Source organism: Anolis sagrei, chromosome X (assembly GCF_037176765.1).
Source record: "Anolis sagrei isolate rAnoSag1 chromosome X, rAnoSag1.mat, whole genome shotgun sequence".
In the NCBI taxonomy this organism is placed as follows: Eukaryota; Metazoa; Chordata; class Lepidosauria; order Squamata; family Dactyloidae; genus Anolis; species Anolis sagrei.
This window is the reverse complement of record NC_090034.1, coordinates 9,365,421-9,392,723: the sequence shown is the minus strand read 5'-3', so window position 1 is coordinate 9,392,723 and position 27,303 is coordinate 9,365,421. Positions and strand designations below refer to the sequence as shown.

General features: G+C 43.0%; 1 protein-coding gene across 2 annotated transcripts in view; it reads right to left on the bottom strand.

Annotated features, from left to right (window-relative positions):
* LOC137097978 (mitotic spindle assembly checkpoint protein MAD1-like) overlaps nt 1-27,303 on the bottom strand; it is a 796,577-nt gene that overhangs the window by 397,893 nt on the left and 371,381 nt on the right. For both annotated transcript variants that reach the window (XM_067473504.1, XM_067473503.1), the window contains one exon: nt 25,368-25,458. In XM_067473504.1, the coding sequence (XP_067329605.1) occupies nt 25,368-25,458 (91 nt within the window). The remainder of the gene's footprint in view (nt 1-25,367; nt 25,459-27,303) is intronic.

Genomic DNA, 27,303 nt, shown 5'->3' with positions numbered 1-27,303 from the left:
GTATGGACAGAGAGACAGACAAAAAGAATATATAATTAGACAGAGAGATAGAAATTAACTTGAGTTTCTTAAAGCAAAGTTCCACAGACAGGGATACAAACAGGATCTTCTGAACCTTTTGAATCCTCTTTCCACACCAGCACTCTAATACTATAGAGGCCTACTATATTTCTTCTTCTTTTCCCTGAAGGCTTTAACTATTTTCCTCAAAGAAGTATCTTTCATATAACAATTCCCAAAACTCTTCCTTCCTTCCTTCCTCCCCCCCCCCCCCCCTTCAAAACTCATAACTAACTTCTTCAAACACCAAACTACCAAACTACAGCTGCCTTAGCTCCTTCCTTTCCCTCTGGCTCCGCTGCCTGATCGCTCCACTCCCCTGCTCTCCTTAGCTTTTTCAAGCCAGGCCTGTTTTCTACCTTTACACCAACCCTGTAAGGTAGGCCAATCCGTTACAGATGCCTTCTGAGTTTTAAAGATTTAAAGAAGATGTTGTTTCTTCTTTGCAGAGCCAGTCCTCTGAGGTGCAACCAGTGTTCTCTCTCCACCAACCAGCTGTGGGTCCATTAGAAGTCATCCTAACTATCTGAAGCACCCTCTCCAAGCATATGGATCCAATTAAGTCACAGTGCAGCTGATTTAAAACAAATCTTCCTTGAAGCAGCCACAGAACTTTTTTTCAATAACAGAAAATTCTTTTTTTCCCCCTTCAACAAGAGCAGGAAAGGCAGGATTTACATAAGGAACACTTCACCCGCCACCCCATTGCCTGTAAACATAGGGCCCCTTGCAGAAATAAATGCTAATTGAGCACTCTTCAGAAGTCTTTCCTCCCACTTCACCAAGCAGCACTGATTTGATCAATTCTTTATTTCCTGGATACACGATGCCAGCTCCTTCGTGGATTTGGAGAGGAGGAGGGGGGCATTTGGAGAGATAGAGAAAGAGAGAGAAGGTCTCCATCTTTAAGTCTTAAGTCACTTTTTGGAGTAACATTAGAATAGGCAATTACAAAGCCACGTCAGGCTCTAGGCCACCTCCTAAAGGAGACATGAGATTAAAAAAAGTAAGAAATAACAGGTAAAGGTAAAGGTTTTCCTCTGACATTAAGTCAAGTCTTGTCCGACTCTGGGGGTTGGTGCTCATCTCCATTTCTAAGCCGAAGAGCCAGCGTTATCCGTAGATACCTCCAAGGTGATGTGGTCGGCATGACTGCATGTAGTGCAATTACTTTCCCTCTGGAGTAGTACCTACTGATGTACTCTCATTTGCATGTTTTCAAATTGCTAGGTTGGCAGAAGCTGGGGCTAACAGCAGGAACTCACTCCACTCTCCAGATTCGAACCGTCAACCTTTTGGTCAGCATGTTCAGCAGCTCAGCCATTTCACCCACTGTGCTACCAGGCCAATTTATTTTCCTTATACTAACCCCCAGGGCCGTAGCCAGAAAAAATTTCAGGGGCCGGGGCTGAGTTGAAACTTTTTTTTAAGCAAATCATGAAAAGTAGTTCCATAACACAAAATAATTTAAATAGTATGATTCATTCTATCTATATAAATAAAAATGTAATGTTTATTTGGATTGACATAACTCAAAAACCACTGGGCGAATTGACACCAAATTTGGACACCATACACCTATCAGGCCAAAAAGTGATCATCACTTATAACAACACTGAAAAACACAGCAGAAAGGACTTAGAAAGCCAAAAAGCAAAAAAAAAAATTACAACACATGCGCAAAACCATATATATATATATATATACACACACACACACATACACACAAATATATATACAGACATGTACACATATACACACACAAAACACATATACACAGACTGGGCCACAGCAACGTGTGGCAGGGGGCGGCTAGTATTTTATATAGACGTAATTAAATCCATTTTCTCTTTTAGTTCCAAAGTTTCAAGTCTTAAAATAACTGAAAATGACAGTTAATTGGTAATTTATAGTTACAAAAGAATACCACAACATCTGTTGGAAACACTTGAAAACTGTGTCAATACACTTTGAAAGAAATCAGGCTCAATTGATAAACTTCAGTAGACACTCAAGACTGCAAGTCCAATCAGTCTTTCTTGACCCGTTGTGCTTCTTATGTATGTTTTCAAATGTTTAGGAGTTGAAAAAGACCTATATAGAGGCATAGCGATGGGAACCCTATTACTGTGTTTCCCCAAAAACAAGACACTGCTTATATTTATTGTTCCTCAAGGAGACACACTATGACTTATTTTCAGGGGATGACTTATTTTTATTAATTATAGTACAACAATCTGCATTAATGGGATGATCTCTCTGGGCTCAGTAGCAGACTACTTGCTGAAGCTTTTCCCCTATTCCCTGTTATTTGTGTGGGGTGGGAGACACCCACAGACTGTTGCTGGACAACGCTGGGGGGGGGGGGCAGCAGCTTTACTGGTGTTTGTAGGGGGTGAGAGAGGCCCACAGACTGTTGCTAGTTGGTACTGGGAAAAAGAGACTCACAGTGCTGAGTAAAATGGCAGCCACAGCTTTACTTCTTTCCCCTGAGGACAGCAGCCACAGCTTTACTTCTTCCCCCTGAGAAGACAGCTTTACTTCTTCCCCCTGCTGGTTGGTACTGGGGGAAAGAGACTCACAGTGCTGAGTAAAATGACAGCCGCAGCTTTACTTCTTTCCCCTGAGGACAGCAGCCACAGCTTTACTTCTTTCCCCTGAGGAGACAGCTTTACTTCTTCCCACTGCTGGTGGGTACTTGGGAAAAGAGACTCACAGTGCTGAGTAAAATGGCAGCCACAGCTTTACTTCTTTCCCCTGAGGACAGCAGCCACAGCTTTACTTCTTCCCCCTGAGGACACACAATACCTAAAGCAGAGAGTCCTGCTCCTCACTTCACTGAACAGACTTTTCCCTTCACTTTCAGTGTCTCCCTCTATGCCTCAACTTGCAGCACACACAGAATGAGTGGGACCTGATGGGGGAGCCAACCTTGTACACGCTATAGCCACGCCTATCAATATGTCTTATTTTTTTTTACATGGCTTACATGGCACAAATGCTTAGAAATCCTGCTATGTCTTATTTTATGGGTATGCCTTATTTCAAGGGAAGCAGAGTATCTGGAAAAGGGGAGGGGAGGAGCAAAGAGGGAAAGGCCTAATTCCGCCTCCTACATTATGCTGAAGCAAAGAGCACAGTAGGGGGGGTAGGGCAGCCTTAAGTAGCCTGCAGCTCCACCCCTGTCAACTGCCCCACCATGTCTGGTCTCCTTCATGAGGGCCTTCAAATCCTCCCATCCCCAGGCATTAGGCTTTGCCTGCCAGTTATGTGTGGACCAACTTGGTTGCGTCCACTATATCAGCTATGAATGCAAGTAATGACAGTGTGAATATATTGTCAAAATTTGCTTGAGATAGTGCTTACAGTTCTGGAGGAACTCATTTAATTTTTGCTTCTCATACACCAGTGTTTCTCAACCTGGGGGTCGCGAGGGGGTGTCAGAGGGTTATCAAAGACCATCAGAAAAGCCAGTATTGTCTGTTGGTCATGGGGGTTCTATGTGGGAAGTTTGGCCCAATTCTATCGTTGGTGGAGTTCAGAATTGTCTTTGATTGCAGGTGAACTATAAATCCCAGCAATGACAACTACCAAATGTCAAGATTATTTCCTCCAAACTTCATCAGTATTCACATTTAAGCATATTGAATATTTCTGCCAAGTTTGGCCCAGATCTATCATAGCTTGAGTCCACAGTGCTCTCTGCATATAGGTGAACTACAGCTCCCAAACTCGAGGTCAATGTTCACCAAATTCTCCCAATGTTTTCTGTTGCCGAGGAGCCTGTTGTCCATAGACTTAGAATCATAGAATCATAGAATCAAAGAATCAAAGAGTTGGAAGAGACCTCATCGGCTATCCAGTCCAACCCCATTCTGCCAAGAAGCAGGAATATTGCATTCAAATCACCCCTGACAGATGGCCATCCAGCCTCTGATGAAAGCTTCCAAAGAAGGAAACTTTTAACCAGATTGTGTTGCTGGCATGTCTGCATGGGACGCCCTTTTACCTCCCCGCCAAGGTGGTACCTATTGATCTACTCACATTACATCAGCATTTCTCAACCTGGAGGTCGGGACCCTTGTGGGGGTCGCAAGAGGGTGTCAGAGGGGTCACCAAAGACCACCAGAAAACACAGTATTTTCTGTTGGTCATGGGAGTTCTTTGTGTCAAGTTTGGTTCAATTCCATCACTGGTGGAGTTCGGAATGCTCTTTGATTGTAGGTGAACTATAAATCCCAGAAACTACAACTCCCAAATGATAGAATCACCCCCACCCACTCACTCCAGCTAAAGCCCTGCTAACCCCTATTTCTCATCCAACCCAGGTGAATATGCTCCCAAAACTATTTAAAATTTAAGGTACACAGGGGTGTCATCACCCAGCAATTCCCAGCTTCTCTTCTCTTTCTATAACCTGAGGTTTTTATTAGCAGTAAGGATCCGAACGGTGAGTAATATCCAAGCTGCAGACTTTTAGAAAAATGAAGGGAAATCAATGCCGCCTGCAGCGAGTTGTCAGAAGCCACGGGGGTGGCAGAGGAGGGCAGCTGCGGAGGAGAATGGCGCCTCCAGCCATAATTGGAGCTGTCCCAACACCGGTGGAGAGAAGGAACTGATGTCAGGTGCTATCCAGGCTGCTGCACATGATCATCATTATCTCAGTTTCATCACTTGCTAATATCAGGTTTAAAGCAAAGCAGAACGGAAACAAAACCCAAAGTGTTCACAGTGTAAGACTAGAAGCTGCAACACCAATCACAGCCCTCTCCTTGTATCCACAAGTTGTCAGTCCAGATGTAAAACCCGTTAACACCCAGAGCAGGAGTTTAGTAGTGCCAGAAGTAGCTGGAGGAAACATGAAGTAGTGGTCAAGCCTTCTGTTGAAGAGAGGAGGTCCTACATTCAAATGCAAGCGTATCTAATTTCACTGACATAGTTTGCATATTCTGTTTTAAAACTTCACCAAGTATGCATTAATTTAATGATTCCCAAACTCTAGTCCAGTGGTTCTCAACCTGTGGGTCCCCAGATGTTTTGGCCTTCAACTCCCAGAAATCCTAACAGCTGGTAAATTGACTGGGATTTCTGGGAGTTGTAGGCCAAAACACCTGGGGACCCACAGGTTGAGAACCACTGCTCTAGTCCTACAAATGTTTAGAACTTTAGCTCTCAGAAGCCTCACCTGTCTTAGACAATGATCAGGGATGCTGGGAGCTGAAGGCCAAAACTCTTGGAATACCAGAGTTTAGGGAATAATGCATTAGTGGCACTGAGAAAGATTGCATTAGCAAGCTCATACAGCAATCTAGATGTTACTGAACTGGGGCCTAACCAATAATGAGTAATAACAGGAGCTATAGTCAAGCAAAACTTGGAGATAGATGTGCTCCCTTAGCAACAGATTCAAAACAAGTAGGTGTAGGATCCTGATACTGGTGCCCAACTTCTGTGTAATTTGTATTGGCTCATTGAATTCTATTGTGCCTTAACCAAGATATTTCCCTACATTAGGTGCCTTGCTGCTTACCAAGTTCCCATCACAGAGAAGCAACAGATGAGAGTAACTTTGAACTGACCACTCAACTGGAGTTGTCATCATGTTCCTTCAAGTCAACTCCAACTATCCAAGGGTTTTCTTGACAAGATTTATGCAGAAGAGATTTGCCACTGCCTTTCTCTCCGGCTGAAAGAGGGTGACTTGCCCAGAGGTATCCAGTGGGTTTCTACATCTGAACAGGGATCTGAAACTATTCCTGCACTTAATTTATTAGTCTGTTGGGGCTCAACAGCAAGCTGCTGGGGCATCCTTAGAGGACAAGGGGGATGATGGTTTTCCCACTGAGCCTAGAATCATAGAATCATAGAATCAAAGAGTTGGAAGAGACCCCATGGACCATCCAGTCCAACCCCCTGCCAAGAAGCAGGAATATTGCATTCAAATCACCCCTGACAGATGGCCTGTGTGTGATCAGGCTGAAACACAGGCTGAATTGCAGGCCTTAGATCAAAGAGGAGTGCCGGCAGTTACAGATGAGATAGAAGAATGTTTGAGATTCCATTTCTCTTGGGAATCAGCTTTCAGCAGATGGGGAATTTTCCTGTGATATCAGATTAGGCTTTCACACAGAGGGAGTGAAGAACAGATTAATAAGGCAGTCAGAAAGACCCTGTGAGAAGTCCTTGAAACCCAGGTGCCAAAGGCATGATCTCATGGCTTCTTGTTCGAGCCTCAGCTTAAATTAAGTGATGATTTCTTGGTGTCTCCAGAGCAGACAACATTGCCATAGAATCAAGTTCCTGTTTCAGCTCTCATGCTCTTGAGTTTAGTCTCTTGTGATTACCTATGTTCCTGTAAAAGTTTTGCCTTGGAAAAGCTTCTGTTTTCATGCCTATGAACTTGATTTCCTGGATTCCTTGCCTTTTTGGACTACTGAACTTTGCATATATGGACTACAACAAGAAAATGTTATTTATATACCACACTATATTTATATACCACACTCTTTATATACCAAGGGGACTCAGAGTGGTTTCCAAGTAATGTCATCAATACATACAACATAAACATAAAATTAACCAAACAATATAAGCATAAAATCGTCACAATAACAGATATACATTAAAAGTAATCTTTCCTGTTCAAGTGTTATTTTATAACATTTCTTCTACTGCTTTTTGGGAATTGCCTATTTAAATACTTTTGTAAATAAACTGCTGTAGTTAGATACACCTGGATTCTTGTGTAGTGCTGGGTTAAAAGGTGTTCTCAAAGCTAAAGTGCCACAAAATCCAAGTTTCCTATTTGGATGTACTCAGAAAATCATAATTTGTTCATAGACCACAGTTTGATCTCAAAATCATAAATTTATGTTCATCCTTGCATATGCAAATCATAAATTACTCCGTTCAGTCAAAAAGCTGAAACTAGCTTTTGTTGCTAAGACAAGATCCAAAATATCTAATTATTGTACAACAATGTAAGGAATGCATGACCCAAGGCACATGGTTATAACACTAAACTATGGTTTGGTTTTGGGGGGTTTTTGGCTGTGTGATCTACACAGGTTTTCAAAACAGTTGTCTTCTAAAAATAACAGATTAGATTGATACAAACGTGCCATTCAGTCAGACAAACTCCAGCTATCTTTGTAGAATTGCACAGTTTCAGAGCTCCCATTAATTCCATCAGAGCTCAGACAGGGAACATTCTACTGCATTGTGTCTCCAGCACATCCAGCATTGAGATAAACTACAGCATACATGGGCTTCCTTTCCATTACAGCTGTGAACTCCAAAACCAATTATTATCCTGAAAAGGAGCCCAGGGAACTAAACATTTGTCAATGCATTGCTTTTAATTCTGTAATAGTTTCATTATACTCCGTTCATGTCTTCTATTTAGTGTGTTGCTCATGCAAAATAAAACGCAGGAGGAAGAATACATTTCCAAACAAACTGCTACAACCCAAACAGTGCGGCAATGAAAAGAGGAGAAGCCAAATACACTTGTCCAATCTGTGTGATGTGTCTCCCTAGCAGAAAAGATGGCTTAGTCTAGAATCCTGCTCACGTCCTTTTTCCTCCCCAAACAGGGACCCAGATGTTCCTCTGACCATCAGACATTCCTTATCATAGGCTGGCTAACACAGACCAATTTGTAGTTCAACAACATCTAAAAGCCCATAGCATTCCTCACCCTTTGCATGAAACACCCTTGAGGTGTCTTGAATTATGGCTGGATCTGCATGACTTAACAATTCTACAGAGGGAAGAATAAAATTATGCAGTGTTCAAATGACTCATGGTGTAAATCTGAGTGGGCATGTAATTGCACTCTAGACCACATTAGTGAACAAACTGCAAGGCAACTGGAACTACCTGAGAAGAGAAAGTCAGCATCGGATAATCCAAACACTAAGAATGGAGGATGAAAAAGAAAACAAGAAAAAAATCCAGGAACTCAAGATCATAGGCATAAATTCATAAGCATGAAAACAAGCTTTTCCAAGGCAAAACACTTACGGGAACATAGGTAATCACAAGAGACTAGACTCATGAGCATGAGAGCTGAAACAGGAACTTGATTCTATGGCAATGTTGTCTGCTCTGGAGACACCACGAAATCATCACTTAATTTAAGCTGAGGCTCGAACAAGAAGCCATGAGATCATGCCTTTGGCACCTGGGTTTCAAGGACTTCTCATGGGGTTGCAAGGACTTCTCACAGGGTCTTTCTGACATCAGACAAACTTGTGGCTTATGGCACCGTTTTCGTTTTCGAGCGCTGCTTCCGAAAACAGGGCCTTTCCAAATGAGCTGTTTCATTCTTCTGTCCAAATGAACAAAAAAAAATTGGACCATTGACCAACATGGGTGGCCTTCACTGGCTCCCCTTCCCCTCGGTGTTAGGTCTAGAAGGGTGAAAACCACCACACACGGTGGACATATCGACCACTCTTAGTCCACCAAGTTTAGTCACTTCCAGATTGGATTACTGTAATGCACTCTACGTGGGGCTGCCCTTGAAAACAGCCTGGAAATTCCAACTGGTCCAACGGGCGGTGGCCAGGCTGTTAACTGGTGCTCCTTACAGGGAGAGGTCAACCCTCCTGTTTAAGGAGCTCCACTGGATGCCATTCATTTTCCGGTGCCAATTTAAGGTGCAGGTGCTTACCTGTTGTTGTTCATTCGTTCAGTCGTCTCCGACTCTTCATGACCTCATGGACCAGCCCACGCCAGAGCTCCCTGTCGGCCGTCACCACCCCCAGCTCCTTCAAGGTCAGTCCAGTCACTTCAAGGATGCCATCCATCCATCTTGCCCTTGGTCGGCCCCTCTTCCTTTTGCCTTCCACTTTCCCCAGCATTATTGTCTTCTCTAGGCTTTGCTGTCTCCTCATGATGTGGCCAAAGTACTTTGTCTCTAGTATCCTTCCCTCCAGTGAGCAGTCGGGCTTTCTTTCCTGGAGGATGGACTGGTTGGATCTTCTCGCAGTCCAAGGCACTCTCAGCACTTTCCTCCAACACCACAGCTCAAAAGCATCGATCTTCTTTCGCTCAGCCTTCCCTAAGGTCCAGCTCTCACATCCGTAGGTTACTACAGGGAATACCATGGCTTTGACTAGGTGGATCTTTGTTGCCACTGTGATGTCTCTGCTCTTTACTATTTTATTGAGATTGGACATTGCTCTCCTCCCAAGAAGTAAGTGTCTTCTGATTTCCTGGCCACAGTCTGCATCTGCAGACCCGCCTAACTCCGTGACCGCATTTCAGTGTACGAACCCACACGATCCTTGGAGAGGCCCTGCTTACGATCCCACCGGCATCGCAAGCGTGATTGGTGGGGACGAGGGATAGGGCTTTCTCGGTAGTGGCCCCTCGACACTGGAACTCTCTCCCTAAGGACATCAGGCAGGCCCCGTCACTAGCAATCTTTAGGAGGAGCTTGAAAACATGGATGTTCCAGTGTGCCTTTCCAGAATAAGGAAACTCCTAGCATTATGTTCCAACGCACTTTATTCAGAGATCTAGGATATCTGCATGCCCACCCCCTTCCAAACACCCCCTTTCATGCTCAGCACTTTTTAATTTTAATTTTAATTATTACATTTGGCCCGGCCATTGTTTTTAACTGCGTCATTGCGTGTTGTTAATGTTATTGCTTGTTTTTTTGTTTTATTTTGCCGTATTATTGTTGTTGTTTTATTGTTGTATTTTGGGCTCGGCCTCGTGTAAGCCGCACCGAATCCTTCGGGAGATGGTAGCGGGGTACAAATAAAGGATTATTATTATTATTATTATTATTATTATTATTATTATTATTATTACATTTGGGTCATCCCCAGATTTTTAGGGATTTTTTTACTTTCTATAAATAAAATCTCCTTCAAAACATTCCCTCTTTCCCTTCCTCTCAATCTACAGAGGAGACCTGAGGTTAAAGGCAGGGCTTAAGATACCACTGACTCTGAGATGTTATCCTCTGGATCTGCAGAAGACACCTAAGGTTAAAGGGGGGGGGTGGCTTAAGATACCACAGATGGGGCAGTCTCCCCATATATAACCTGGTGACATCACTGTTTTCTTGGGCTCTGATATGCCCAAACACCTCCTTCTCTTCCTCAGAGGCATGAAGAAGGCAGCGTGAACGAAGCCACGCGGCCCAAAAACCAAACAAAGCAATGGTAACCATGCAACTTCCTCTTTCGTTTCAACCCTCCTTCAATACAAAAATTGTATTTTCATTTCGTGCCATTCGAATGGACAGTATGAAACGAAAATCCGAATGAAACAAATTAGACAAATACCGGGCCCATGTCTAATCACCACCACTGAATCATATGGATCTCAGAAACGGAGAGGCACGTTGCCTCTGATATTGAGGATATTTTCTGATTTTTAATGCACCCAAATTTGTAACCTGCCTAGTGGTTTCGCCCATTCTGCACCCAAGTGGCTACACCGGTTGTGCTGTCGCACGCTGGGCCTGTGCATAAAACTGCAGACAGGACATAAATTCTGTGTGCCCAAAGGGACGCCGGGGCTGCCTCAGATTAAAGGCCTTTGGATTTCCTTAAAACAGAGTCTTTAGATTGCTTAAAGGTTCAACAAAGTTCTTTATTAATGAAAAAAAACAGGTACTTTAAGGCTTTCTTAACAGTCTATTGGCTCTCTCTCAGTCTTGTCCACAGGGAACAGGCACTATCTTCATAACTGTAACTAATGGGGAAATCCTTAACTTCTAATCTGGGCAGTCTGTACTTGCCTCTGTTGGCGTGGAGCCCCTGCACCTAGTACCAACTACTTCTGGCTTCTGTGAGTGACCCTTACCAAGCAGAGCTTTGTAGACTTCCAGGGGAAAAAGAACTCAGGTTTCCGTGATGGCTGGCTGAAGTCTCTCAGCAAAGGAGCTGTAAGTCTGTATAATCCTCGGCCAAGCTATGGGACCTTTCTCCCTGGCCAAGCTGTAAAGCTGTATATCTCCCGGCCAAGCCGTAGAACACGAAGCTTTCTGCAGGAGTTCTTGGTATTATGTCCTGCGTGAAAGGCTTCTCTGTGTAGACTGAACCCAAAATGGCTCCTATTCCCTCTAAAACCCAAAAAGGGGGTGGAACCAGGGAATCTAACTATAATTGACAGGTGGCTTGCCCTATGATTGCAGCCAAAAGAAGCCACCTATCTGCAGAGTCCCTGAAACTCAGGACTACAACAAACATTCAATGCAAAGCAAACAAAATTGGAGCTCCTGGTACAGTTGTACCTGCACACCGGTATTTGTGAGAAACATCAGCCAATGGGAGCATGCAACACTCAACCGTCTCAACCTGAGATTAATACAATCTTTTCCAAAATGCCTTTCTGAAGCAATGAAAATTCGACTCCCTTCCATCTGTGATATTTTTAGAATGCCAAGTGGCTGCATAGATTCGTAGCAGCATGTGGCACTAAAGCCATAGGTGATGTGAGAATTAAATAGATGTTTAGTACACGGAAGGGCTCCTCAGTGCCCGCAAAGAAATATGTGTCTGTGATGATGCCTGCTGGCACATCTCAGGGGAATTCAGCCTTTATTTCATTTGGATCTCAAATTAGGTTCCTCTGGAGCAAATGAGATTGCGAGCCCTGAAGGCACAGACTGAGTCTTCTCGCCATTCCTTATCTGTACAGACCCAAATATGTGATCGACTCAAAAGTAATGTTAAATAAGGGTGCGTAAGAGTCTTCTTGTAGAACATAACACCAACGTTAGAGAAATAAGTTGCTTCACTGAAGCAGTGTCATGCCTCCGTTTTAGAAGACTCTCAATCCTAACAAAGTTAAGGGAGCTAGACGATGGAGTGGCTGACATGCATTCCACCATCACCGCTGATCCACTTACGCTGCTGAGATAAACGTACAAACTGTTGTATTAAAGTAGTCACTACTTCACTTAATACTGGAATGTTTTTAGGCAACCTACAGGTAGCCAAAGATTTTTCAAGAGTGAATCTGGATTGTCAAAGGCTTTCATGGCCAGAATCATTCAATTCCGAGCTCAATTCCGAGCACAATTCAAGGTGCTGGTTTTGACCTACAAAACCCTTTACGGTTCCGGTCCAGTGTATCTGTCCGAACTTATCTCCCTCTACGTCCCACCCCGGAATTTGAGATCATCCGGGGATTCCCTGCTCTAGACTCCACCGAGGCTGGTGGGGATGAGGAGCAGGGCCTTCTCGGTGGTGGCCCCTCACTTGTGGAACTCACTCCCGGGGGAAATCAGGGCGTCAACATCCCTCCTCACCTTCAGGAGGAAGATAAAGACGTGGTTGTGGGACCAGGCCTTTCGGCAACCTGACAATTAGATATGGAAACCAGATGGATAGGACTAAAAGGACTGACAGTTGTGGAATTGGAATTTAACTATGAGATTGTGAAACGCTGACCGTCAAGGAGGTTTGTATGGATTTTTATTGCTTTTATTGGTTTTATGGTTGTTTTTACCCATAATAATTATTGTCTTTATGGTAATTGTGGTTATTGTTAGAATTGCTGTTGTTAAATGATGTTATTGTCTTTTGCTGTTATGTGATGCGGGCATCGAATTGTGCCTCACTTTTGTAAGCCACCCTGAGTCCCCCCCCCCTCCCCCCGGGGTGAGAAGGGCGGGGTAGAAGCAACCGAAATAAATAAATAAATAAATAATGGCTGGAATTCCCGACAGGAAAGAATCAGGGACAGCTAACACCTCCCAACAAAGGATTCTCCCAAGCAGGAAGCAGCCAGGCTTTGATGCTGCAAGGCCATTCAATGCTAATCAAGCTGGCCAATGGCAACATTCACACTTGCCTCAAGCAGACAAGAGTTCTTTCTCCCACCCTGGACATCATTCCACAGATGTATAAACCCCACTTGCCTAGTTTCCAACAGACGTCACAACCTCTGAGGATGCCTGCCATAGATGTGGGAGAAATGTCAGGAGAGAATGCTTCTGGAACATGGCCATAGAGCCTGGAAAACTCACAGCTACTCAGTGAATCTGGATTGTTGTCTACTTCTTCTCTTGCACATGTCATTCAAGAAACAATTCATAAACAATTTGGAGAAAGAGTAGAAGCCTAAAGAGAGACTCAACATAGCCTGGTTTCAGACAAATGAACCCAACATTGTTCCTTCATGATTTCAATTAACAGAGAATGCAAACATGATATGAGGTAATAATAATGCAACCCCACTGGAGCATTGCAGCACTCCCAAATACCTGGGAGTCACTCTGGACCGTGCTCTGACCTACAAGAAGTACTGCCTGAACATCAAGCAAAAAGTGGGCACTAGAAACAATATCATACGAAAGCTGGCTGGCACAACCTGGGGATCACAACCAGACACAGTGAAGACATCTGCCCTTGTGCTATGCTACTCTGCTGCTGAGTATGCATGCCCGGTGTGGAACACATCTCACCTCGCTAAAATAGTGGATGTAGCTCTTAATGAGACATGCCACATTATCACGGGGTGTCTGCGCCCTACACCACTGGAGAAATTATACTGTCTAGCCGGTATCGCACCACCTAACATCCGCCGGGAAGTAGCAGCCAATAGTGAAAGGACCAAGTCAGTGACATCTCCAGCTCATCCCTTGTTTGGGTATCAGCCAGCACATCAATGACTTAAATCAAGAAATAGTTTTCTAAGATCTACAGAGACACTTGCTGGAACACCTCAGCAAGCGAGAGTCCAAAAGTGGCAGGCTCAAACCCAGAACCTCAATCAATGGCTGATACCCAATGAGAGACTCCCCCCTGGGCACACAGAAAACTGGGCGACTTGGAAGGGACTGAATAGACTGCGCTCTGGCACCACGAGATGCAGAGCCAACCTTAAGAAATGGGGCTACAAAGTGGAATCCACAACATGCGAGTGTGAAGAAGAGCAAACTACAGTCCACCTGCTGCAATGCAGCACATGCACAATGGAGGACCTCCTTGCGGCAACACCAGAGGCACTCCAAGTGGCCAGATACTGGTCAAAGGACACTTAATCAACCACCAAGCTTGCAAACTTTGTGTTTTCTCTGTTTGTTTGTTTGTTTTTGTTAAAAATGGAATACAAATGTCTGGTTGCTGATGACACGATAAATGAATAAATAAATAAATACATGCAACTTCTGTGGCCACAAACAATCCCACCCCATAAGCACTATGCCATCCCCACTCCCACTCAACATCGCATAATTCGATATGGTCATGTTGGAGAATCATTGTTTTTCACACGTATTTTTACTGTCCATATCTCCAGACTCGTGAAAAGCATTGCAGAATGTGCTATTCTGCACCAAACCTGAACTGGATGTATCTATTCTGATCTGATGCATGGACAAATTGTTCCAAATCAGCCCAATTTGCTTTGCTATTTCGGTTATACAGCCATAGCTGTAAACTACTTTGACAAGACTGCTATTATGTCGAACAACCTGTGCATTGCTGTGCCATATCTCACATTTCATAAGTATGTTCCGTGATGCCACATGAGGCATAATATGCCAGCCAACTGCTTTCACCATCCAACTAATCCTCGCTGTGAAGAGGACAATCCTTGCCTTAAATTAAATGGCAAACAACAGCCTTCCTGGGTCATTCCTTTTTTTTACAGAGGAGAAAACCAATTTTGAAGCATGGCACTTACCAATGTCAAACTGAAGCAGTTATTAAAGAGCAGCCCCTAATGCTCTTTGAATTAGCAGTGCCAACTGCTTCCCAAGCAATCTGCCTCAGTCACGACCGCACCAGCAAACGGCACTTGACAAATGTGATGACCCAACTAATGGATTTTATGGGCCACCTACACAGAATGACAGCATTATCAAAATCGTATCTCCCATTTTGGCAATTCTGGGTTCCCAGTGCAGCCCGATGCTTGAAAGATTGTTAAAAAAAGAAAACAGCCTCATAGTCTCCTATTCCCTTTCCTTGGAAGAGCATAAAAGGATGGGTTAATTAGTAAATGGAAGCAGAATAATTGGACTGAATAATTCCTGCCACTGGCAGATCTCAGAGGCTAGATCAGCGCTTCTCAACCTGGGGGTTGGGACCCCTGGGGGGTCGCAAGGAGGCTTCAGAGAGGTTGCCAAAGACCACCAGAAAACATGTATTTCTGATGGTCTTAGGAACCCCTTTGGCAGAAAAGGCTGAAGATCTCTCCACCTGTCCTTCTCTTCCTTTTTGGAAACAGACAGCGAATCCCACCACCAAAAGACGTCCTCTGCTGTGATTGGCCGGCCCCATAGCCAAGGAAAGGGCTGTTTCTGAGAATCCAAGTGGAGAGGGGAGAGCAGGTATACTCGGTGAATGGCAGCATGGTGCGCATGTGCTGGCAAGGAAGAGCGTGCAATGCTGGAGGGAGGTTCTGTGTGGGAAGTGTGGCCCAATTCTATTGTTGGTGGGGTTCAGAATGCTCTTTGATTATAAGCGAACTATACATCCCAGCAACTACAACACACAAATGTCTATTTCCCCCACACTCCACCAGTGTTCACATTTGGGCATATTAAGTATTTGTGCCAAGTTTGGTCCAAATCTACCATTGTTTGAGTCCACAGTGCTCTCTGGATGTAGGTGAACTACAACTCCAAAACTCAAGGTCAATGCCCACCAAACCCTTCCAGTATTTTATGTTAGTTATGGGAGTTCTGTGTGCCAAGACTGGTTCAATTCCATTGTTGGTGGAGTTCAGAATGCGCTTTGATTGTAGGTGAACTATAAATCCCAGCAAATACAACTCCCAAATGACAAAATCTATCCCCCCACTGATGTTCACATTTGGGCATATTAAGTATTTGTGCCAAGTTTGGTCCAGATCTATCCTCGTTTGAGTCCACAATGCTCTCTGGATGTCGGTGAACTACAACTCCAAAATTCAAGGTCAATGCCCACTAAACCCTTCCAGGATTTTCTTTTGGTCACAGGAGTTCTGTGTGCCAGGTTTTCAGGATTTATTGAGTTATGTATGCATTTTAAATGTGCTTCTTTGTATTGCAAATATGGATGCTATTGAGAATGGAAAATACTGTGCTGAAATGTTTAGAGTTGAGGCTGTGATTATGTGAACTTGAGAACTTGAGATCTAGCTATGTTCTGATGAGAACTTCAAGGGAGTTGCCAACTTGAAGCTAGAGAAAGATAAACAACTGCAGAGGAATCATAGAATAGAATCATAGAATCAAAGAGTTGGAAGAGACCTCATGGGCCATCCAGTCCAACCCCATTCTGCCAAGAAGCAGGGATACTGCATTCAAATCACCCCTGACAGATGGCCATCCAGCCTCTGTTTAAAAGCTTCCAAAGAAGGAGCCTCCACCACACTCCGGGACAGAGAGTTCCACTGCTGAACAGCTCTCACAGTCAGGAAGTTCTTCCTCGTGTTCAGATGGAATCTCCTCTCTTGTAGTTTGAAGCCATTGTTTTGTGTCCTAGTCTCCAAGGAAGCAGAAAACAAGCTTGCTCCCTTCTCCTCCCTGTGGCTTCCTCTCACATATTTATACATGCTTCAGAATGCTCTTTGATTGTATTTATTTATTTTTATTTATTTAGAGCTTTTATAACCCGGTCTTCTCGACCTCTGACGAGGGACTCAGGCCGGTTCACAACAGGAGAATCATAGACAATAGTATAAAACATCACAACCTCATAATACATTAATACATAAATACATTAAAATACTATAGATCCCAGCAACTACAACTCTCAAATTACAAAATCTATAAATCCCAGCAACTACAACTCCCAAATTACAAAATCTATCCCCCCAACTAGTGTTCGCATTTGGGCATATTAAGTATTTGTGCCAAGTTTGGTCCAGATCTATCAGATCTGTCATTATGGTCCAGATCTATCCTTGCCTGAGTCCACAGTGCTCTCTGGATGTAGGCGAACTACAACTCCAAAATCAAGGTCAATGCCTACTAAACCCTTTTGGTCACAGGAGTTGTGTGTGCCAAGTTTGGTTCAATTCCATTGTTGCTGGAGTTCAGAATGCTCTTTGATTGCAGATGAACTATAAATCCCAGCAACTACAACTCCTAAATGACAAGGTCTATTTCCCCCAAACTCCACCAGTGTTCACATTTGAGTATACTGGGTATTTGTGCCAAATTTGGTTCAGTGAATGAAAATACATCCTGCATATCAGATGTTGACATTACGATTCACAACAGTCGCAAAATTACAGTGGTGAAGTAGCAATGAAAATAACATTATGGTTGGGGGTCACCACAACATGAAAAACTGTATTAAGGGGTTGCGGCATTAGGAAGGTTGAGAAATACTGGGCTAGACTCAGAGCTGGTAACCAATTTCAGATCTTCCAAATCTCCATTGAAAAAGCAGAGATTTACTGAGGCCTAGGCTACGCTGCCCCAGAGCTATGAACCGACAGCTATCCTCGCACGGGGACGTTGCCTGAGATATGAAATGAGCAAGCAGTAACCTTCTGTGGAACCAAACCCGCTGTAAGTGCTCCTGGGAGACTGGGGCATCGAAACACCAAGCCCAATCCTTTCATCTCCTCCTGACAACAGCAGCCCAATTAAAGGAGAACCCGGTGACAAGCTTCATGCTAAATGCTGCTTGGTTAAAAGCGCTCCGTCGCTCCAGACGCCCCGTTTTATCAAAGCTGTCACTGCTGCCGCCCCCGTTCCTCATCCCAATCTTTAGGAATTGGTAATAAAAGGGAAATTTGATCAGCTTCTAACAGGTGTCAAGAGAAAAATCAATGGCCTGCCTGGAATCTAGATGATTTCAAACCTGGCATTTAAAAATCACCTGCTATCTCCACCAATAAACAATTTGCAGGAGGGAAAGGGGGAGAAAATGAAAAGAATGGAGCACCCTAACAATGCGGTGCTTGGCACATCTGAGAGAACACAGAGAAACAGTGATTACACAATATTCCTTTGAGTAAGACAAGGTTTGATTTAATGCAAAGATGTTCAGGTTCCCTCATTTGCGATCTTCAAACAGGAAATCCTTAAAAAGCAGGTGCTATGGTGGAAAAGGGAGGAGGAGGCACAGTAACTCTTTCTCTTTTTGATTGTGTTCCAAAACAAAATGCTAACCCTCTTCTGTTTTGAGACGTGTAACCTCCCCATCCTGATCTCTGGCAAGGGCCACACTTTCAGAAAGTTATGATGACTTTATAACACCTGATATTTGATACAGTGGGGTGCAAGTAAAGACTAAGGGAAAGTAGGAAAATTGTCAGTGTCATCCAATCAATCAATCTTTAGTTCTGTGGCATATAAAACTACCATATTTCATTGCATAATAGTCGCACCCCCATTTTTCTTTGGCAAAAGGGAAGAGGCACAGTAACTCTTTCTCTACTTAGGAAGAGAACTGACTGTGTTCCAAAACAAAATGCTAACCCTATTCTGTTTTGAGAAGTATTTGTGTGTTCTTCACATAATGGTATTTGTGTGTTCTTCACATAATGGTTGCAGAGCCATTTGGGGGTGATTTCCCCTCCTTCTTTCTCTGAACACAAAGCAGTTTTTTTAAAAAAAACCTTAAAGAGAGATCTCTGAAACTCAAATCTTCCCTCCTTCACCCTTTCTTCAGACGTTGCAATCCAATCAATCATGTTACAGTTCTGTGATATATAAAACTATCATAATTCATTGCATAATAGTCGTACCCTCATTCTTTGGTTGGGACAGTTGGTATTTTGTGTTCTTCATATAATGGTTGCAGAGCCATTTCGGGGTGATTTCCCTTCCTTTCTCTGAAGGCAAGACAGTTTTTAAAAACCTTAAATGGAGAACTCTATAACTTGAATCTTCCCGTCTAAATCCTTTCTCCAGATTTTGTAATCTAATAAATCATGTTACAGTTCTGTGATATATAAAAATATCATAATTCATTGCATAATAGTTGCACTCCCATTCTTTGGGTGGGACAATTGGTATTTTTGTGTTCTTCATATAATGGTTGCAGAGCCATTTCGGAGTGATTTCCCTTCCTTTCTCTGAAGGCAAGACAGTTTTTAAAAACCTTAAATAGAGAACTCTGTAACTTGAATCTTCCCTTCTTTGCCCTTTCTCCAGATTTTGTAATCCAATCAATCATGTTATAGTTCTGTGATATATATAAAACTACCAGAATTCATTGCATAATAGTCGTTCCCCCATTATTTGGGTGGGACAATTGGTATTTTTGTGTTCCTCACATAACGGTTGCAGAGCTATCTGGGGGTGATTTCCCCTCCTTCTTTCTCTGAAGGCAAGGATGTTTTTAAAACCTTAAATAGAGATCTCTGTAACTCAAATCTTCTCTTCTTCATCTAACCTTCCTTCTTCCTCTGAGGCAAGGAAGTTAAAAGCAAACAAAGAGAAATGGAGCTGTTAGTTTGAGACTAAATCAGACCTTCTCCTCCTCCTGTCTCGGAGGTGAGGCACTTAATGTTTTATTTTTAAACCCAGAAACTGGAGAATCAAAGGCAGATATTTTACATCGCATAATAGTCGCAACTCTTTTTTTGATAAAAAAGAATAAAATTTTGAATATTATGCAATGAAATATGGTATCCAATTTGCTGTCACCTCTGCTACCTTGGGTGAATGCTCCAAACCTGGTGATTTTCCATTTTCAAGACAGAAAAAAAACACAAGGACCCAATTGTATTGTTGTCATTTCACAATAAGCTCACAGTCATCTTTATTTTGCTATCCACAATTAGGTGCTCCCTCTTAAAATATATCTACATCTTTAAGCAACAATCAAGTGAGTTACACAAACATTGATTAGTGCACACAATAGCTAGAAAACTATCTTGGTAGGTCTCCTCATTGGTCACATTTCAAGAGTGTAAGGGAAGACCAAAGATACAGCAGGTTGACATATACAACAGATTTAGTCATTTAGCAACATGATCAACATGAGGAGTGAGGGTCCATGCAGTTCTGCAGACAGAGAGGTTGTACTTAGACCTTGGAGAGCAGGGTTCAAGCTCCAGCTCAGCCATGATTGAGAGAAAGTCATTTGTCTTCTCAGACTCAGTTCCCCACCTGCAAAATGGGAATGTAAGTGACCTATCTCATGGGCCTTCCAAGAGCATAAAGCAGTTCAGTGTGGTAAAGTACTTTTCACAATGGAAATATTATTTCTACTATTATGGCGAGGCATTCAGAGCACCAACAACGAGACTTTATTACAATCCTTGACCAGCACAGAGTGGGGCACAAACGCCCTGGGATGGGGAAACACAGCTCCCTAGAGAGGCAGTCATAAAAAAGATTAGAAAATAGATTTTTTTAAATAGAAACGACACTGTTTAAAGACACAGTTAATATAGCAGGTATGGGACCAAGGGGAAAGCCTAGGAGGAGGAAAACACTAGGAAAGCACTAGAGGGAGAGGGAGGGGAACATTACAAGCTCAGCAGCACTTCACGACAGGTTGCTCCAGCCATGCTCTTGTCAGGGTGCTGCCCTGTAAGGTCGATCATCATCTGTCGAATTTGAAGTGCTGCAGCGCAGAACCTAGCAAAACTGTAAATTATTGTAGTGCTTGAGTCCAAGACCAGCAGGGTGGTATAAAATTTTCCGGTACTCCCTGGGTATTTAAGAAGCCATGGTGTAACGAGATTATTTCTGATGTCTTTGTATAACATGCACATATTCAGTTGTTTCTGTGTGTCTGGACTCACATGGCACAATCTCTTCTTGAAGGGGGTCTTCGGATACCTGTCCTCCAATACAGCCAATAGGAGGTCATGGCATCTTGCCAGGGTAAAAGCTTTTCAATGTTTGGGCACCTCCAGGTCTGTTAAGTATGCCATGGAGGCAGTGAGGTATCTATTCGCTTCACTAACAATAAAGGCTGGGGAGCAGTAAAGTCCGATCGGCACTCTATGTCCAGGATCCGTTGCTTGATGAGATCCTTGGCTTGGTACCATTTCATGCTTAATAATTGTCCTTGGGAGAAACCTAGTGTTGCGATCTTTGTTGCCACTGTTTACATCCATGTGGACTGGTCATGGTTAGAGTGGCAAGACCATGTAGGGAGAAAGATAGGCGTAACCAATAGTTGAGAACGGATGTCCATACTCTCCCCTCCACTTTCACTAAGCCTGTCTCCAATTACAGGGTGGTGTTAGAGACACATCTGGGAGCCTGTAGAGCTGATCTTAGGAATTTGGATTGAACATGCTCTGGTGGGGCATAATTTGAAAAGGGGTCAAGCTGGGCTCCATACAGCATTTGTGCAATTGGTTTAGCTTCAAAAAGTTTAAGTGCCACCAGCATTAAGTAGCCTCCTCCCACCTTGAGGTATCATCATCATCATCATCATCACCTCCAAAGGGACTCGGGGCAGCTCACAGAAGCACTCCAAGTGCCACATGCAGACAACAATACATAAGTATAAATACAATGACATAAGTATAATCAACAGCGCATAAAAATCTCATTAATACATTTTTAAAAAATTGAAAATTATAAAATTCCTAAAACACAATGGAACCTGCCAGCCAGCCATCTATCATAATAATCAATCAAAGTGTGGGCCAGTACTATCAATGATTCATCACATTGGCCATGGATTACTTAGAATCAAAGGCCTGTCTGAAGAACCATGTTTTCAGACTCCTCTGGAAGGCCTGAAGAGAGGGGGCTAATCTAATTTCCATAGTGAGAGTACTCCAGAGCTAGGGCGCCACCACCGAGAAGGCCCTCTCTCTCTCATCCCCACTAACCATGCTTGAGAGGGTGGTGGAACCAAGAGAAGGGCGTCTCCAGCAGATCTTATGCCTGTGCCTGTTTGTAAAAGGAGATGCGGTCTCGAAGATAGGTTAGACCCAAAGAATATAGGGCTTTATAGGTAATCACCTGCACTTTGAATTGGGCCTGGAATCTTATCAAGAGCCAGTGGAGCTGCTTTAAAAGGGGGTGGTATGCTCCCTAAAGCTCACTCCAGTTAATAATCTGGCTTCCTCTCTGCAGTTTCTGAGTCATATTCAAAGGCAGCCCCATGTAGAGTGCATTGCAGTAGTCAATTCTGGATGTAACTAAGGCATGGACCACGTGGCCAAGTCAGGCTACTCGAGGAATGATCACAGCTGGTGCGCAAGCTTTAACTGTGCAAAAGCCCTCCTGGCCATCACTGACACCTGAGTCTCATGCATCAGTGAAGAATCCAGGAGAACCTCCAGACTGTGGACTTGTTTCCTCGGGGGAGTGTGACCTCACTGAGCACAGATTGCCACCCTATACCCCAATCAGCCTTGTGAATGACCAGGAGGATCTCTGTCTTGTCTGGATTAAGCCTCAGCTTGTTGGACCTCATCCAATCCATTACAGCTGCCAGACTCTGGTTTATGATCCAAGGAGCTTCCCTAGAATTAGGTGAAAAAGAGTAGTAGAGCTGTGTGTCATCTGCGTAGAGATGGCACCCAACTCCAAAGCTCTGGATGACCTCACCCAGTGGATTCATGTAGATATTAAAGAACATGCGGGAAAGAAGGGAACCTTGCAGGACTCCACAGGTCAATGGCCAGGGCTTTCTTAAGATGGCAGGCAAGCTCATTTGCGCTGTCTCTGCTGTATACTCTGCGTGGGCATTTCTGCTGTTAGTGCAATGGAGGAGTACTCCTAGGTATTCAAAACCTGAGACCGGCTCAATTCTGTGTCCATCAGACATGATACATAAACCCATACAATTTAGAAATTTGTGAATGGAGAGCAGGAGTTATGTACAGGCAGTTCCAAAAAAGCAAGCGTCAGCACTCCAAGTTCAAACCCATTAGGAGGAAAACTACCCATATTTAGAAAAATTCATCCATTTCTCATTCAGACATAATAAAAATAAAAAAGACAAAGATAATAATCAATACAGCAACATCAGACCATTCCTCTTTGCGAACATACTTTTTAACACGCAAATGCCTTGGAAACAATGTCGGGATGTGAAAGAGAGAAAAAGAGAGAGAGAAAAGAAAGAATGAATCACAGCTAGTAAGGAGACAGGATGCAGAGAAAATATAATCATTCTTTGAGCTACCGCATATATTACAGCAGGTTGGAAGCAATAAAAAGTTGTACTCATTATTGCCAATACAACTCATTCTCACAGGTGTTTATGATGACTTCCTAGTCATGGGACTTGTGTGAATTATCTACACAAGTATGGGAAACGGGCCTCTGAGTGGAGACAAGAAGGGATATAAATCCACTTATTTTGCTCTTGCATGAAAGAATAACTTTCAAAGTGATTGCTTCCCATTACGCACAATTATAAAAGGCTTAGCTCAGATTTTTCACATTCTGGAAATTTTCTGTGGAAAAAAAAGTTTGTGCAAAAAAAAAAATCCACCAAAACCCAAGCCTAACGCAAAGTTCATATACATCTCATACAGCCTGATGATATTTTTACATATAAGACTTTTAGTGATTTCATATATGAAACAAAGTTTGTGCTCACTGAATGATCAGAGAGCAAAGGTGTCACTACCTCAGCCACCCATTTGGACAATTTCGGATTTTGGATTATTTCAGAATTACAGACACTCAATCTGTATTTCCTGTAAAGCAGCCCACAGCACCACTGTATTACTTATGGCATCTGAATGTGTGTCAAATAGTTGGCTTCATCGTAACGCTCTGATTAAGCACAACCAAATCCCTTTCTCGGGACTTACATAGGTCTAGAACAGTGGTTCCCAATCTGTGGTCTGTGGACCACCGGTGGTCTGCAAGAACTAAAGTATGTATTGTCGAAGGCTTTCATGGCCAGAATCACTGGGTTGTTGTAGGTTTTTTGGGCTATATCGCCATGTTCTAGAGGCATTCTCTCCTGACGTTTCGCCTGCATCTATGGCAAGCATCCTCAGAGGTAGTGAGGATGCTTGCAATAGATGCAGGCAAAACGTCACTACCTCTGAGGATGCTTGCCATAGATGCAGGAGAGAATGCCTCTAGAACATGGCCATACAGCCCGAAAAAACCTACAACAACCCAACTAAAATATGGTCCCCAGCCTCACTGTTACTACACAATTGCACCGAGAACAACTGAACTCACGAAACCCTCTTATAGTACCGAGGTACTCCCCTCCTCCTTCCTCCCTGAGAAGAAACGCTCCATGTGGCTACAAGAAATGGGGGAGCCTTGGTGTCTCTGTTTTTAGACCTGTTCCTGAGGTTATTTGGGATGCTGATTCAGAAAATTGCATCGGATAGACCACATCAGCTCTAGATTATTCAATATGGTTTTCTGTGGCCGAGCATATGGCGATTACTGGATGGCATATGTTCTGTTTCAGAAACTAGAGCTGATGTGGTCTATCCAATGCAATTTCCTGAATCAGAACCCCAAATAACCAAACCGAATATAAATTTGACTAAAAAGTGATTCGTAACCCTTTTGGTATTAATGTTGGAGAGTGGTCCCTGGTCAAAGTGGTACCTGGTAAAGTGGTCCCTGGTCAAAGTAAAACCTGGTCAAGTGGTCCATGGTGAAAAACAGATTGGGAACCACTAGTCTAGTAGGACAAGTGGAGATTCTAGGAGGAGAATCAGAACTCTATTTGAGGAAAAATCACAAAAATTAATTTTTAGGCCTTAATTCATTTGGTAGTCCCAACAAAAGTTGGAATCCCACGAAATTAACTAGACACATGAGCCCTTGGTCGCGCAATGGGTTAAACTCTTGTGCCGGCAGGATTGCTGACCAACACGTCTGCAGTTTGAATCTAGGGAGAGTGGGTTGAGCTCCCTCTGTCAGCTCCACCTCCCCATGTGGGGACATGAGAGAAGCCTCTCACATGGGTGGTAAAACATCAAACATTTGGGCATCCCCTAGGTAACGTCCTTGCAGACGACCAATTCTCTCACACCAGAAGCAACTTGCAGTTTCTCAAGTAGCTCCTGACACACACACACGAACTAGTCACACTGAATTAACTCCTAAAGTGAAAGTCAATACTTAACACAAAACCTGTGAATTCAATAGGTCTACTCTTAGTGAAACTAAGATTCAGGGCAAAATCTACAATCTGATGCTTAGATCAAAGTCTCCCAACCATAATAATATCCATGTACTCAAGCAGCTGAAAATAGCTTAATGGTAAAGAGTAAAAGATATCTTCCATTTCATTAAAAAAAAATGTCTGCCGTGACATTATTATGAAAAAGCCAACAGAACCTGGTGGAATTACCTTCGTGCACTCCTGTTTGTAGGGGTGAAAGGCCACAAACACAGGACACCACTGTTCCAGCCCATATTCGTAAGCATGCTAGGAGGGCATACTTCTCAAGATGGATTAAGATTTCCAAACGCTTACCTGGAAGGTTATCTGTTCCAGCTTCATCTCCAGAGACCGGTTCTCCTCTTCTAACCGCCTTCTTTCAGCTTCCAGTTCCTCAATCTTTAATCTAGAAGAACAAAAATGATACTCAGAAATCCTAGAATTTCCTTCTCGGTGTTATAATCATATCACGGGAACGTAACTACTAGGAATGTGCGATAGATTAAAAAATGGCATGGGACTCAAAGCGGTTAACAGCAGCAATTTCAATGGGCACATTACAAAACCATTGGAACATTTAAAAACAATAGCATAACAACAATTAAACATCAATATGACAAATCATTCGCGTCTCGTCAATAGAATCAGAATCCAATCTCATCATCCATTATTCTGTGTTCCTGTAATCAATTACACTGCCTAATCGAATGCCTGTTCGAACAACCATAGTTCTTATAATGGTTTTCTCAGAATACCTGCCTGGCCAACAGCACATCTGAAGCTTTCTTTCTCTACGGAAGGAAGAGATTTTCAAAATGGAGATCTCAACCAAGGAAAAAAGGCGGTCCCTAGACTCAAAGAGATACCTTTCTAAACCAATAGCTGCAAAAGGGGCCTGCTGGCTGGCTTTGCAGACTCTGATACTGTTTAACTTCCAGGTGCTGCTGGGTCTGTAGCAACCCTGGGGAAATGCAAAAGAACACTACCTCATGCAACTAAAAGGTAATGCAAACTATGCTCCTGGAAGATGGAACATTACCATATTTGTTGTTTACACTGCCATATAATCCAGTTTGATGTGGATTTTATACAGCTGTGTGGAAGGAGCCCCAGTGTGTCATCAAAGTTGGATTAAGCAAGCTTCTAGGGAACTGAACAAGTTTTACTAACTGTAACTTTAGGAGAAGCCAGATATTTGAATCACAGTACATACTATACAATCCCTAGGTTTTAACTAAGCCATGCCTTTCACTACCCACCTACCCTGGCATCCATGTTCCAGTTTAGGTGGTAACAGGGTGTTTACACTCAGGAGCAAAGACCAGTCTGCACACATTCAATTGCATATTCTCTTTACTCTTATTTTGTTTTGTTCTGAGACTGAGTTGAAGAAAAACTGCACAGCGAAGGTCTGATGTGGCTCAAACAATGCCACGGATATAGACAACATCACTGAAGATTCTGCACCCAATTAATTATGAAGAACCTTTTCCAAAAGCGTGATGGTTGAAAATATGAACAAGAATTTCAGCTGTAGGGATTGCTTCAAATCCCTCCAAGGGTTTTCCTGAGCAGCTGTAATTGAAATTGAAATTATCCTGAAAAGCAGACTCTGAAGGGCCTAGGAATGCAGCATTCAAAGGCCTTCTGAGAACATTTTAGCTTGGAGGGAAACTCTCCCACAAGTTGCCTCTGCACCAAGATTCATATCTGCTTTTTCTTGAGGGTTAGCCTCCTAAGACACATGCATAAGAGAAAAAAGCAGGCACCCAGGAACAGAGGAACCATTGATAAAAGAGAGGCATCCACAAAGACTCTAAAGAGAAAAGAGAGGCCATTTCACATTGGGTCTTGCTCATATTCCTCAGGTAGTTTAGTTACATCCCATATAAAAAATAAAGCACAACTGGAAAAAAATGAAATATAGATTTATAACAATAGTACCACGTGCAAACTGTGATGTCTTGTTCAATTTAAGATTAATTTAAGAACACATTTTCTGATGGATAATTCCACATTATTTTCAAAAACTGACTATATGGTGAGTTGCATTGTAAGAGATCTAAAACGTGAACTACTGAATTCAAAATGATCTGAACAGATTAGAGAGATGATTGGCCAAAACTAACAAAATGAAATTCGACAGGGACAAATGCAAGAGACTCCGCTTAGGCAGAAAAAATGAAATGCAAAGACAAAAATGGGGGACGACGCATCCCAGTGTCTAGATCCTGGGAAGTCATGCTAATCC